Genomic DNA, 13,789 nt, shown 5'->3' with positions numbered 1-13,789 from the left:
ATGGACAATAATAAAATCTGGAAATTAGGTTTTCGTTGCGGGTGTTTATAGATGTGCGTCTGATATTCACTGTAAATAATGCAGTTCTTATAGTCACGTATTTCCTTTCCAATCAAAACACCCAGCCAGTTTTGTTTGGGTAATTTTCAGATTTATTCGAATAAAAAAAAAAGCTATCCGTCCAAAATATTCATGTTTAACCAGCGCCGAATAGAGAGATGATTAAATCTCTAATTTATAACACTGCGTTATAACTACAACCCTAAAAGAAAGGGAACTACATCTTGCTTCTCGGTTTTTGACCTATCTGTGCCTACATCCCGTGTAGGCGTACACGCGATGACGTCAGTGTCTAAAAGATGCTCCGATTGGTCAGTCGCCTCCGTGACAACGTCTGACGTTGTGCATGCGCACGATTTAAATTTACTACTCGCCAGCCCGATATTTCCGTGGACATTTAACAAAAGAACTGCCTTCGGTAACTATTATTTTAATTATAGCAACCCTTCTTATATTTACTGTTTGGAACAAGTTGTATATTTAAGTTAAATGGTTTTCCATTTGCTTTAGCAATATTAGTATTTAGCTAGCAGCAAGCTGCTAACGGAAATAATGCTAACTACTTGTTCCAGCGAAATTAATCGCTGCAGGGCTAGTAGGTTGAAGAACTGTAGGTTTTGATTGCATTTGTGTTTGCGAATAATCGGTTGTGTGTTATAAGTCGCATGTTGACACCGGCGCTGTTCTTAGGGGGAGTTGAGGAAATGAACGGCGACATCTGCAAAACGTTTGAAAGAGTGGCTGAGAAGATGGGCTGGATGGACGAGGGACTGGACTCGACGGAAAAGAAGGTAACCCTTTAAACCACATGTGTCAAACTCATGGCCCGCGGGCCGAATGCGACCCGTCAAGAGCCAAAACGGGCCTATCGTGTCATAAAGTGGAGGCATGTAGCCTTTAAAATTGGCTAAAACTGCCTCCTGTAGCAAATGTTTTGTTTTTAACTGTGTAGTAACAGCATCATGCCACTAGATGTCAGTTTTCCTACAACACATTAAAACAACCCAGAAATGTCCAAAAGGAGAAAAAGTGATGCAGAATGATGAGTTCAAAGTGTAACTCATCCCAATATGAACTTTTTTTTTGCAGATAAACCGGGCCTAAGGGTGCTACTTACTATGTTACTGTGCATTTTTAAAAATATATATTTCTATGTGGACTGAAATGAAATTCTCTACAGGTGCAACTGGCCCTTTTAATGACTTTGCGATGCCAATCTAAAAATTAGTTTGACACTATTGCTTTAAACATTGCGATCGCAACACATACGGGAGAACCAAGCAGGGCAGATAATTTAAGGGACACTTACTGGTTTTGTTTGTAGTTGAGGAGTATGATTGGCAAGACTCGTCATGCTGGGACAAGCGGTTCTGGATCGGGATTTGCCTTCGCCAAAGCGGCCCAGAGCGAGTCCAGCGATGAAGAGTTTGACAAATGTGAGTGAGTTTTTGCTGCACAATGTTTTAATGACGCGAATCCAGATTTATGCACGATGTGAAACTTTCTTCGTTTTTTTTTTTTTTGTGTTTAGTTCTTGTGGAAAACTTTACACCCAAAGCAAAAGCTAAGCCACAGAATCCACACAGTGCTGCAAAGACGGGGAGGTATGGTAAACCAAGCAAGACGTGTTTTTGTTCTGTTTTTATCAGTAATTTAACTATTTTTAAATGTATTCTTTATTTCAGCTCAACTGTTCTTGTGGAGAGCTCAGATGATGAAGATGCCTTTGCTGCATGTAAGTTCACTGCTAAATGTCTTTAGATGCTCATGAGACCAGGTCTCATAAGGATTCTGTTGAATCCAAAAAAGTTTTTTTTTTAAAAAATAAACACAACAACTGGACTTCTATTCTGAAGCTGAAGATGTTTCACTTCACATGCGAATCCAAGCTCTGACGAGGCTTCGATGGTAGGTCTATAAAAGGTTGGATCTCCACAGTACTCCAGACATTTTGAAGTTAGAAAGCTTGCTGGATGGGAAGCGAAACATCTTCAGCTTTAGTTTAGATTTTTTTTTATTGATAATGACCTGGATGATGGAGAATCCTCACCAGCATGTCTTATCACATGTTTCCCTTTTTGCACGTTGAAGTTTTGCAGCGAGTTAAAACCCCTGCAGCCAAAGCGAAGAAAACATCTGGAAGTGGGAGTGAAGACAGGTCAGTTCTTCGATGCGTTGTCCTCATATTGAAACATTGCTTTGTAATGGTACAAGTCTTTACCTTTCCTGAATTTTTTCCAACAGCCTGAAAAACTTCATAGTGGACGATTACTCATCTGATGACGACTTTCTTGAAACAAAATCATCCTTAAGAGGTAAAATTGTATAAACTTTGATTTTAACACCGAATCCATTCTCGTTTGTGCATGCAGTGCCATGGAAAAGTATTCGTACCCCATGACCTTTTTTTTTCAGATTTTATTTCTCTAAACCAAAACCTTGAACATCTTTTATTGTGATCTTTATGTAGTTGATCAACAAAAAGTGGTCCACTTGTGGAGTAAAATGAAAACACTTTGCAGAAGTTTTCACGTCTTGTGCTTAATTGGGTTGGCTGGAGCACGACCGTCAGAGATTCTTGATGAGAGTTATGTCTGAACTTTGGTTGGGCCTTTCTTACACATGAATATGCTTTCAAGTACGCCGTTGTAGCTCTGATTATATCTAGGGTGATTATCCTGGTGCAACAGTGACCTTCACCCAACTCTTATCAGCCTCTGGAAGATCTTCTCCCAAGATTGCCCTACGGTTAGCTTCCCTGTCACTGTGGAAAAATACACAGCCTCACAGCATGTTGCTGCCACCCTCATGTTTCCTTTAGCCTTCTGTCAGATGTAGTGTTTAGCGTGATGGACAGAAAGTTCAGTTTCCGTCTCATCTGACCTCTTTTTCATTTCACATGTTTGCGATGTCCTCTACATGCTTTGCAGCAAAGTTTGAACTAAATCCCCTATAGCTTTATTTTGACAGTGACTTTTTCCCTCCCATTCATCCCTGGAGGCCAGGTTCGTGAAGTGCTGGATTATTAATTAGTTATTGACAGATTCTCCCTGCTTGGCTGTGGATCCCTGAAGCTCCTCCTGAGTCACCCTGGGCCTCTTAGTTGCTTCCCTGATTAACGCTGCCTTTTCCTTACCCATCAGTGTTAGTTGGAGAGCCATGTCTTAGTACGTTTACAGTTGGGCCACACTCTTCTCATTTTCAGATAATGGATTGAACAGTTTTTTAAAAAGATGTTCAAAGCTTGAGATTTTTTTTTTTAACCTAACCTTGCTTTAAGCGTCTCCACATCTGACCTGTCTGCTGTGTCGCTTAGTCTTCTTGAGGACGTTTGTATCTCTGTATGTCCAGGTGACCTGTGGAGGCCTCAGAGATTAGATTATACACAGGGTGAACGCTTTTTTACTCAACGGGCGACTTCTGAACTAACCACTTTTATTTGGAAGTATCAGAGTAAAAGGGAATTCATGCAAACTCGTGTCTTGGGGTATATTATTGTAAAGAATTAAGTAAACATTGCTACTATCTGTCACCCATGCGCATCAATAAATGCAATGTGATTAAAATATGGAAAATTTCAGGTGTATGTTATCCTTACCACTGGATGTCAAATATTTGAGTTTTGGCATTTAAACCCATTTGTTTAAAATCTGTTAAATCGATATGTTATAGTACCACAACTAGCTTTTGTCCAATCAGTGTATCAAAAGTTCACACTTGAACATTTTCTCTTGTTTTGGTTATTTCTTTTGTCCCACTTCCTTGAATATTAACCAAATTCTTCTATTTGGGTTTATTGTAAACAGTCAAGTGGAGTGAGCCCATGAATGATATGGAGCGTCATTCACAGTTTAAACGAACTCTTTCTATTTCGCAGTTCCCAAAAAGATCAATACTCCGGCAGAACGGCAACTGTTCAGAAGACCCATCGCCCAGTTTAACTCGCCCGTCTTTGTTAGTGACAGTGGGGACGACGATGAAGACAACGTTGTCATACGGAGTACTTGGAAGGCCCGTCACTCAAAGCCCAGGCCTCAGCAAGAAGAGGACGAGGGCGACAGCGAGGAGGAGAACCGTTCTCCAGCATCGCCGGTTTTCCCCAGTCTCTCCGACGTCATCCGTCCTCCCAGCAAGGGCCAGGCGTTAACGACTTTGCCCGGCCGCACTTTTTCCGCACCGTCTAGGCTGGACGAGTCGAGCAGTTCTGAGGAGGAGTTTGCTTCGCTGTTGGAGAGGCTGAGAAAGAATAACAAATACAATCTCACCGGCACCTCGCTCACCCCAAAGCCCGCCAAAGGTGAAGCCGTCGGTTTGTTTTTACCCTTGATTAGCCGTGCGTTGACGGTTTCTCTCATCTCAAATCTTTTTTTTTGGTTGAACTTTAGGATCCGAGGCAAAGCTTGTGGTCTCATCTCCTGCTGTGAAAACATTTGCAGTGCCAGTCTCGAAACCACTAAAGGAAAAACCTCTAGATGCAAAACCCCAAGGAAAGGCCTCCATCGTGAAGCCCGTCAGTCAGACGGAGCCCAGACCCGCTGCGATGAGCCGGTACGCCGCCTTCGTCTACAACCAGACCAAACGCTGTCTGCTTTAATCAAAATGTTATGTTCATCACGTATACAGAGATCTGTCTGCACTCATTTATTTCCAGGATCAGGGTGTGTAAGACCCCTGGCTGCTTCCTGGAGTCGCTCACAATTCCCGGCTCCACATCTGGATCCACTTTCAAGACGAATAAGGAAGAACTCACAAGCAAACTGTACCGGCTCTACAACAGCACTATATTCGACAACCAGGTGATCTGAATCCGTCTTTCCTCTTGCTTCCTTTACAATCTGTTACAAATGTTTGTGTTGAAGTGATCATGAATGCGTACTTTGTTCATTTATTTAGTGAAATGTGGCGCATCACTTCCTCCTATCAGCAATAAGCCTATAACAAAAAACTATGAATGTACTAAACTGTATTTGTTTTTGATTTTTCCCCTCATTGGATCTTGGACCATTGTTTCCATTATTTCGCTGGGAGATGCTAATAGCTGCTAGCTGCTTCCTGGTTTATCCCCAGCTGTGCACACGCAGTGTCGTACTTCCGTTATTGTAAATGAGCACAGAAGGCTTTATTTTCTAACAAACTGAGCAAAAACAAAGCGTAAAATGGCAAAATGATAACTAATACACCAGCAGGACGTGATACTCTTTCATTAAAACTTTGTATACAACCAGAGTGAGCGACTGGTTGTATACATAAATTAAAAGAATATCAAATAATCTGGCTATGCACCTTTTAAACTCAAAGTGCATCATGGGACATGAAAACAAATCATTAAGTCTGCACCGTTAATGTCGGTCTCTACAGATGAATTGCAATCAGACCCCAGATATTGAGTTATATTAATACATTTAATCTAAAAGCGCCTCTCGGGTCCCTCGAAGGCACAGCACAATAAGAGAAACTGTATTAAACGACAGTTAAAATGCAATATTAAATGAAAGTATGATCTCTTACACAAGCAAACAGAGGGAGAAAGTTGATATTAAAGATGTCTGGTGAGGGGGAGTTCTATATTCAGAGAGCAGAAAAGTTGAATGCTCTCCTCCCCGTGATGCTGAGACGGCTGGAAGGCCTGGTGAGGATGGAGGAGGATGATCTAAGGGAGGGTGCAGCAGATCAGATGAGGAGGGGCGAGGCTGACGGTGGCTTTCAGTCTACAGAAAAATGTTGAGTTTTATTACTGTTACTGTGTCATGCTAATTTTTAAAGAGTAACCATTACTTGTGGCTCCCCAATCCATGCCTAGCTGTAATTAACTTTTAAAAAGAACGCATTGATAAGCATTGGTATTTTAGAAATGTTTATTCTCTGAGAAATGCTGCTTCCTGCAAAGCTGATCTGTCAACTGATTCAAATTAGAAAGTTTTCTTTTAAGTTTGCTTTTCTTATTTTATTTTTTTAAGAAAAAAAGCGCAAAATCGTCACACTTCAGTTTTCTCCAGGTTTGCTTTACTAACGTTCGTTATACACAAATTGTTGTTCTAATTTTTAGCTTCCCACCACGATGTCTGTAACCTGGAATAAGAAGATGCGTAAAACGGCCGGGCACTGCATCACGGGGAGGGAAAAAGGCGGAGGGCCGCGCTACGCTCGCATCGAGCTGTCGGAGAAAGTCTGCGACACTGCAGGTGACACCCCTGAAAGCAGAAATATACAATGTCTGATGATGACGAATGACTCTGTCGCTTCTTCATGAATGTTTTTCCGCCCTTCCCAGATCGTCTCAGGGACACGCTGATCCACGAAATGTGCCACGCCGCCACGTGGCTGATCAACGGCGTGAGGGACGGGCACGGAAACCTCTGGAAGCTGTACGCACGCAAAGCCACGACCGTGCACCCCGAGCTGCCCATGGTGACGCGCTGCCATAGTTACGACATCACGTACAAGTTCAAGTATCAGTGCAGCCGCTGCCAGAATACGTAAGTCTAAGAGTAACAAGTACGTCTGAGTTCTCAGTGAAAACTAGAGACGCACCGGTCAGGCTTTTCCTCACCAATGACCATTTTCCTTTCATCTCTGACCTGCCATTTCTGATTCTTTTTTTTTCTTTTACTAAGGGCTGTAACATTGGGTAAAAAAAATGTTTAGCAATTTCTTTGACAGAGCTATTAGTTTTGAGTTAAAGGATAAAAACAGGAATTACAAGATTATCAATGTTTATGCGTCAAAGAATCAGACTTTTTAAAAAAATAAAATAAAGCACCAACTAAACGTCGGTGGTTGGCTATCAGCTGAAAATATTGGAGTTCTTAATTTCAAAACAATTTAATACAGTATTTGGGGAAACTTGGCGGATTTCTGGATGGGTGCATCTCTAAAAGAGTGATTTTATCTGTTTTGTTGTAACCATTCCTCACACACCAATGAGCTGCCCTTTCCTGATTCCTCTCAGGATCGGCCGTCACTCCAAGTCGCTCGACACGGCGAAATTTGTGTGTGCCCTCTGCACGGGTCAGCTGGTCTTACTGACTCCTTCCAAGCCACGCGCTCCCACGCCTTTCGCCACGTTCGTCAAGGAGAATTATGGGAACGTGAGGCAGAAGCTGGCGGGGCAGAGCCACGCCGAAGTGATGCGGAAGCTGAGCGCCGACTTTGCCTCAAAGACCAAACTTGGTGAGAGCTAGGCGAGCAGATTCACTGAAAACCTCTTACCTCAAGCAATGCCTCTCAACTGTCTGGGTTGCTGGAATATTATCTTAACTCATTTTTTTTATTGGTGGCTGTAACTGGAAATGTGAATAAGAACAGCAAGGTTTACTACCTGCTATATTTTTGTGCATTGTAGAGGTTAATATTTTCATGTATTTTTCTTAATTGACTTTATACTGCCTTTTTTTTTTTTTTTTTTTTTTACCATTAATAAATTTAGAAAATAAAAATTTACAACATTATCAGAACCAACATTTGACATCTTGTTCATGTAAAAAGAAAAGTCACCTTGGATTTGAGACTTTTTTTGTTCTTCTTCAGCTCCCTATGTTTTTCAGCAACGCGTAATATTTAAAAATGAATTTTATAAACGACTTTAAACCTTTTTTTGTTTTATTGTTGTTGTTTTTTTACCAGGGTGTTTTTTTTTTTTTTTTTTTTTTTTGTGTTTTCAGAAAATTACTGGAAAAATCTGCAGTCATGAAGTGATTTTTAAATTTAATGGGAGTTGTTTACTTGAACGCTGCCCTGGCTCCTCTCTGTACGTTGTTCTCCACATCAGTGGGGGAAACATCTTCTCTAGTATTTTGGGAACGTTAATCAATAGAAGGAAAGTTTTCACCGATCACAAACCATGTTTTAAGGCCTCTGTAACCAATGCAAAAATTATTAAATCCACAATTGAACCATCAATCTATATTGCACTTTAGTCTTAGTCTAAGATGGCCCTAAATAAACATGGACTGATGACCATTTTCAAGCTGTGCTAGGTTATTAAAAAAAACGTTTTAAACAACCAAAGCTTTTCCGAAACATTCAAAATGCTGCTGTGATCAGAGCGCCAGCTTCAGCTGCTAACATTTGGGTAAACCACTGCTGTTGTGTTGATGAAGCAGCTGACAGCAGGCTGGTTACATGAGCAGACAGCCTGACTAAGCAGCATGTTAGTGTTACTAATGAGCAAAAAGGCAAACGCATAAGGTTCTGCCCAGTCAGGGCTTAAAAAAATGCAACAAAAATATTTCGGTGGGTTTTGACCATGCATGTATAAAAATAATAAATGTTAACTCTGATAAGACATTACAGTATTTACAGCTGTATGGATGATTTTTAAACATTTATTTTCTTTTGGGATGCCCTGGGCAGCGAGCCATTGGGCAGATTGTAGCTCAGTAGGTAGGGTAGCCATCTTGCAATTGGAAGGTTGCAGGTTTGATTCCATCTTTCCCCTGGATTTGCCATCCACCTTCTTTTTTTTTTTTAAAAACCACCTTTCTCTGGAGATCATCTCACAATCCAAGACTTCTCGTCACAGCCCACAGTTTGGTCCCCTAGTCACCTTTGGCATTGTCTTTTGTCAACTCAAAAGCTTCTCAAACTATTTGTTTAAAAAACCTGGAAATGGGTGCGACTGAAAGATCGATGATGGCAAATGTTTACAGCTTGAATATATCTCTGCTCGGATGCAGTGCCTGATGGTCAGTTAAAGACATCAATTATGGATAATGGCTTGTAGTACAAGTGAAATGCAGGAGAGAGGAAAAAAAAAAAAAAAAAAAAAAGACAGACCACTTCATCATATTTAATCTGTTCTTTAAACACGACTCTGCCACGTATTTACGCTTCAGTTCACAACACTCAAAGCACTCGACAATTCAGAGGAGCTCAGCAGGAGATTAAATATATAGGGAGCGTACAATATTCAAAGCTCTGGTTTGTGTCGGGATCAGTGGGGAAGGTGTGTGTGGATTTGTGGAACATCTTCCCTGATTGTGACGGTGGCGCCTCGAGCAGGCGCAGGCAGGCACAAATCCACGGGAAGCCCGGGGATGAGGCGGCGCTCCCTGTTAATCCAAGGTTATACTACAAATTTCACTAAAATTGGCATAAAAAGGGCAAAAGCAAAGAGCCCAGTAGAACTTGATTCACAAAGTGTTCTAGCAAATAAAGCACTGGAATGTACTGGTTGTCACTGTTTCGGCAGGCACTGGGAGTTTCCTAACGGTCACAACTGAATTTGGCATCGATATGAATCTATATTCCTGTTAGAAATCTGCAGCATGGTTCGTTTTCTATGACGGCTAATCAAATACGAATGGTATTTGGCTTTTCGCTAGTTCTCTTCAAGCCTGAGATGCATTTACCCCACTGTAACACGTGATCTTTATGCGGTTTGATACTTTTCCGGTGAGATTTATGGCACAACACAATAAATAAAGGTTTTCTACGCGAGCGCATGAGCAGCATTACACATAAAAGCACTGTCCGGGCCTCGCTTGGCTCTACGTCACCAGCCCTAACGTGGCGCTCTGCCTTCAGTACAGGCAGGTTTTCTTCATGATGCGCAGGAACTCCTGCTCGTTCACTTCTCCGTCCCCGTCCCTGTCCGCCTCGTCGATCATTTCCTGCACAAAGCGGCAGCAAATCATGCTAGCACACGATATATTGACATACAGGTAAAAAACAAAAAAACTTTACAGGCAGATGGGCGTCCTGATTTCTGCAGGTAGGATATTTTATCGTGCAACGCCGTGGCTAACCTGCAGCTCTTCGTCCGTCAGGTTTTCTCCGAGCTCTTTGGCCACCCTCTTCAGGTTCTTGAAAGAGATCTTGCCGGTTTCGTCGTCATCAAATAGCCGGAAAGCCTTAAGAATCTCCTCTTTGGAGTCTTTCTCGGCCTGAAAATGAGAAAACATTGCTACTAGAAGTTTGAAATTATCTTCTGGAAAACTAAACTGAGCGGGGTAAAAAACCAAAAACAAAGCCTTTTCTCCCGTTACAGCCACAAAGTTCAATGTGTTTTGCTGGGATTATACACTCACCGGCCACTTTATTAGGTACACCTGTCCAACTGCTCGTTAACACTTAATTTCTAAGCAGCCAATCACATGGCGGCAACTCAGTGCATTTAGGCATGTAGACATGGTCAAGAGAATCTCCTGCAGTTCAAACCGAGCATCAGTATGGGGAAGAAAGGTGATTTGAGTGACTTTGAACGTGGCATGATTGTTGGTGCCAGAAGGGCTGGTCTGAGTATTTCAGAAACTGCTAATCTACTGGGATTTTCACACACAACCATCTCTAGGGTTTACAGAGAATGGTCCGAAAAAGAAAAAACATCCAGTGAGCGGCAGTTCTGTGGGCGGAAATGCCTTGTTGATGCCAGAGGTCAGAGGAGAATGGCCAGACTGGTTCGAGCTGATAGAAGGGCAACAGTGACTCAAATAACCACCCGTTACAACCAAGGTGGGCAGAAGAGCATCTCTGAACGCACAGTACGTCGAACTTTGAGGCAGATGGGCGACAGCAGCAGAAGACCACATCGGGTGCCACTCCTTTCAGCTAAGAACAGGAGACTGAGGCTACAATTTGCACAAGCTCATCGAAATTGGACAATAGAAGATTGGAAAAACGTTGCCTGGTCTGATGAGTCTCGATTTCTGCTGCGACAGTCGGATAGTAGGGTCAGAATTTGGCGTCTACAACATGAAAGCATGGATCCATCCTGCCTTGTATCAACGGTTCAGGCTGGTGGTGGTGGTGTCATGGTGTGGGGAATTTTTTTTTGGCACTCTTTGGGCCCCTTGGTACCAATTGAGCATCGTTGCAACGCCACAGCCTACCTGAGTATTGTTGCTGACCATGTCCATCCCTTTATGACCACAATGTACCCAACTTCTGATGGCTACTTTCAGCAGGATAATGCGCCATGTCATAAAGCTGGAATCATCTCAGACTGGTTTCTTGAACATGACAATGAGTTCGCTGTACTCAAATGGCCTCCACAGTCACCAGATCTCAATCCAATAGAGCATCTTTGGGATGTGGTGGAACGGGAGATTCGCATCATGGATGTGCAGCCGACAAATCTGCGGCAACTGTGTGATGTCATCATGTCAATATGGACCAAGCTCCCTGAGGAATGCTTCCAGCACCTTGTTGGATCTATGCCACGAAGAATTGAAGCAGTTCTGAAGGCAAAAGGGGGTCCAACCCGTTACTAGCATGGGGTACCTAATAAAGTGGCCGGTGAGTGTATGTGATCAATAAAAGGAAGCACACAATTATAGAGTCGAAAGAAAAAAAAAAGGACACACAAACCACAAAAATCTAAAAAAGTGTGGTTAGCATGTTTTTTTTTTTTTTTTTTTTTTTTTGCCCCATTTGCTCTGCTACCCCAAATAAAAGGCAGTGTAACCAAACGCCTTCAAAATCTTGTGTAATTGTCGAACGTTTAAAGTAGGGTTAGGCGGACCGCTCACAGAGCACTGTTCAATCCATGACCTGAAAATGAAAAAAGGAAATGGCCATTACCTGATGGGCCAGACGATGAGAGCTATTAATCAGGAGAAGCAGCCAAGAGGCCCAATGGTAACTCTGGAGGAGAGAGGCAGCGATCTGCTGCTCTGGTGGGAGAATCTGTTTATTCTGTTGTAGCTATTAGTAGGGCCGTCCAAAAATCTGGTCTTTTAAAATAAGAAAACCACCAGTCCCGTTTCAGTGTGCTACAAGGACACAGGCAGGGGACACCTTTCCCTCCACTCCTTGTGATAGGGTGCTCTGATCAGATGAGACCATGAAAAATGGAAACTAACACTGGCTATGACCCTGAACAAACCATCCCCATGATGAAGCTTAAAGGAGCTGGGAATCACTGCTTCACATCAAAGCAAATATGGCCTAGTCAAAGTCCAAACCGAAACCCTAAGGAGAATCTGTGGCAGGTTGTTCACTGAAGCTGTCAAATCTGACTGAGCCTGTGGTGTGTTGCGAAACAGAATGGTGCTCGCCGTTACAGACGGACCGTGGTCGTCCGGCGACAAAATGCGACACGTTTTTAAGGGGTTAGTATTAGCAAGGCACTGCAAACCACCGGTGCATGCTTGCATACCATTTTCTGAGTCATGACTGCCAGAAAGTCAGCGAAGGAGATCTTCCCAGTCCCGTCCTTATCCACCTCGGCGATCATCTTCTTGATCTCCTCCTTCTTTGGCTCGAACCCCAAAGCTCTCATTGCAACCTGGCTCAGAATCAGAAAGATGCACCGAGATGATCCTAAACAATGATAATAAACATTTTCTCCTTCTCCACGGGGATCGATCAGTGCTGCGGCTCATTTTACCTTGAGCTCCTTCACGTCTATGTGTCCGGAGCCATCGGTGTCAAAGAGCTCGAAGGCCTCCCTGATCTCCTGCTTCTGCTCCTCGGTCAGCTCTGGCTTGGGAGTTGTCTTCTTGCGAGGAGGGGGCACTGGACCCTGCAGGGATGGCCTCTTGGCACTGGTCGCCTGTTGGCATGTCATAAGAGGAGAGCATTTTAAAAAAAGAAAGGAGCTCTTTTGGGTGGGTGTGTTCCCCACAGAATAATAAAACTAACCCAATGGCAATTTATTAGAAATTAGCCACATATATCCAGAAACAGCATTTTAAAGGGGGAAAAAAATCCCGCAAAAGGTTGCTACTCTAATAAAACCCGATGTTCCTAATTCTTACCATGTCTGTGTATTTGACCAGCAGCTTTATTCTTCTCCGCTATTTAAAGCCTCTGTCTCATGTAGGAGGGAGGAGATCGGTGGAGTGCATGAAAGCTTAGCCTGTCAAAAAAAATAAAAAACAGATATCCTCCTGTTTATTTAGCACAAATATCAACCATGATGAGGAGGAGGAGAGGAGTACCGCGTTTCTAGCTAACAACCTGTGCTCCAGCTGCTGTCACGGACTAGACGGTGGGTTTTAACCCACTGTGCGCCAGCCGACATATCACGCTGGTCTGTGTGACGCAGGCGTCCGGGTGAGGATGCTGAAAGGCGCACACGGTGTGAGGAATCAAACGCACCCGTCCTGCAAAGAGCTGATTGGATGCTAAAAATGACAGGGTCCATATATAGGATTGTAAAAAATGATTTTAGAACAATAACACGAGCAGTTCAGTGTACGATGAGTGGGCGACCCCACGCAATATTCACCCTCTGCGATATATGCACGTGAAGCCAGTTTATCACGTTTTAAGTGTCGCAGCTTTGGGTGTGCCTCAATACACCCTCTAGTGGCTGTTCTGAAAAATACACCAAGAGATCCGCGGATCCTCGTAGTAGTAGGTAAAAAGTGACCGTATGTACTATTTTACTGCCTTTTATCGCTACTTTAACGTGTAGTGTATTCATTTTTAATTGTTTTATAAACAGGAGGGAAATAAATACGGGGGAAATATGAAAAAAATAGTTAATTACAGAGAGAGCGTCAAAAAGACACAAGTCAAATAATGAAATACTAAAAAAGAAACATAAAATCATATAGTATGACACAAGTACAAGCCCTTACTGCACATATAAAAACTTCTCAAACCATGTCTGCTTCTAAAAAACGGAATACACTGGTTCGTGTGGAAACGTCATGTCGTTAACCCCCCGAGAGGCGTGGTATCCCCGACAGGAGGCGGAACCTAAATTATTGCGGTTCTCCATTGGCCACAATTATGGCGTTCTTTGACGTATCGTAAACGGCATTGGCTGTTCGTGAACGTC

At 42.8% G+C, this 13,789-nt stretch overlaps 2 protein-coding genes across 2 annotated transcripts; one reads left to right on the top strand and one right to left on the bottom strand.

Moving 5' to 3' along the window:
* The first annotated feature begins 318 nt into the window (after nt 1-318).
* gcna (germ cell nuclear acidic peptidase) lies at nt 319-7,651 on the top strand. The gene is made up of 12 exons (XM_036134978.1): nt 319-478; nt 751-851; nt 1,385-1,496; nt 1,592-1,664; nt 1,746-1,795; nt 2,152-2,218; nt 2,305-2,375; nt 3,938-4,643; nt 4,712-4,856; nt 6,107-6,242; nt 6,332-6,536; nt 7,010-7,651. Exons 1-12 carry the CDS (start codon nt 340-342, stop codon nt 7,239-7,241), a joined length of 2,037 nt encoding a protein of 678 aa, XP_035990871.1. The 5' UTR covers nt 319-339; the 3' UTR covers nt 7,242-7,651.
* A 1,801-nt stretch (nt 7,652-9,452) lies between these two features.
* LOC118556391 (caltractin) lies at nt 9,453-12,981 on the bottom strand. Its single transcript, XM_036134974.1, has 5 exons — nt 12,759-12,981; nt 12,389-12,553; nt 12,158-12,286; nt 9,807-9,944; nt 9,453-9,671 (listed from the first exon to the last, which is right to left on the bottom strand). The coding sequence occupies exons 1-5, from the start codon at nt 12,759-12,761 to the stop codon at nt 9,582-9,584; spliced, it is 525 nt and encodes a 174-aa protein (XP_035990867.1). The 5' UTR covers nt 12,762-12,981; the 3' UTR covers nt 9,453-9,581.
* Nucleotides 12,982-13,789: the final 808 nt, after the last annotated feature.

The sequence above is a fragment of the Fundulus heteroclitus genome, unplaced genomic scaffold, assembly GCF_011125445.2.
Source record: "Fundulus heteroclitus isolate FHET01 unplaced genomic scaffold, MU-UCD_Fhet_4.1 scaffold_97, whole genome shotgun sequence".
NCBI lineage: Eukaryota > Metazoa > Chordata > Actinopteri > Cyprinodontiformes > Fundulidae > Fundulus > Fundulus heteroclitus.
This window is presented reverse-complemented; position numbering and strand designations above follow the sequence as displayed.

Excerpts from the sequence above, each read along its gene's own strand:
- gcna (XM_036134978.1), top strand. The coding sequence starts at position 340 with ATGACGTCAGTGTCTAAAAGATGCTCCGATTGGTCAGTCGCCTCCGTG. Across the intron at positions 1,796-2,151 it reads TGAAGATGCCTTTGCTGCAT|TTTTGCAGCGAGTTAAAACC; the intron begins GTAAGTTCACTG and ends TGCACGTTGAAG. Across the intron at positions 2,219-2,304 it reads GGAAGTGGGAGTGAAGACAG|CCTGAAAAACTTCATAGTGG; the intron begins GTCAGTTCTTCG and ends TTTTTCCAACAG.
- LOC118556391 (XM_036134974.1), bottom strand. Across the intron at positions 12,287-12,388 it reads TAGACGTGAAGGAGCTCAAG|GTTGCAATGAGAGCTTTGGG; the intron begins GTAAAATGAGCC and ends ATTCTGAGCCAG. Across the intron at positions 9,672-9,806 it reads TGACGGACGAAGAGCTGCAG|GAAATGATCGACGAGGCGGA; the intron begins GTTAGCCACGGC and ends CGCTTTGTGCAG.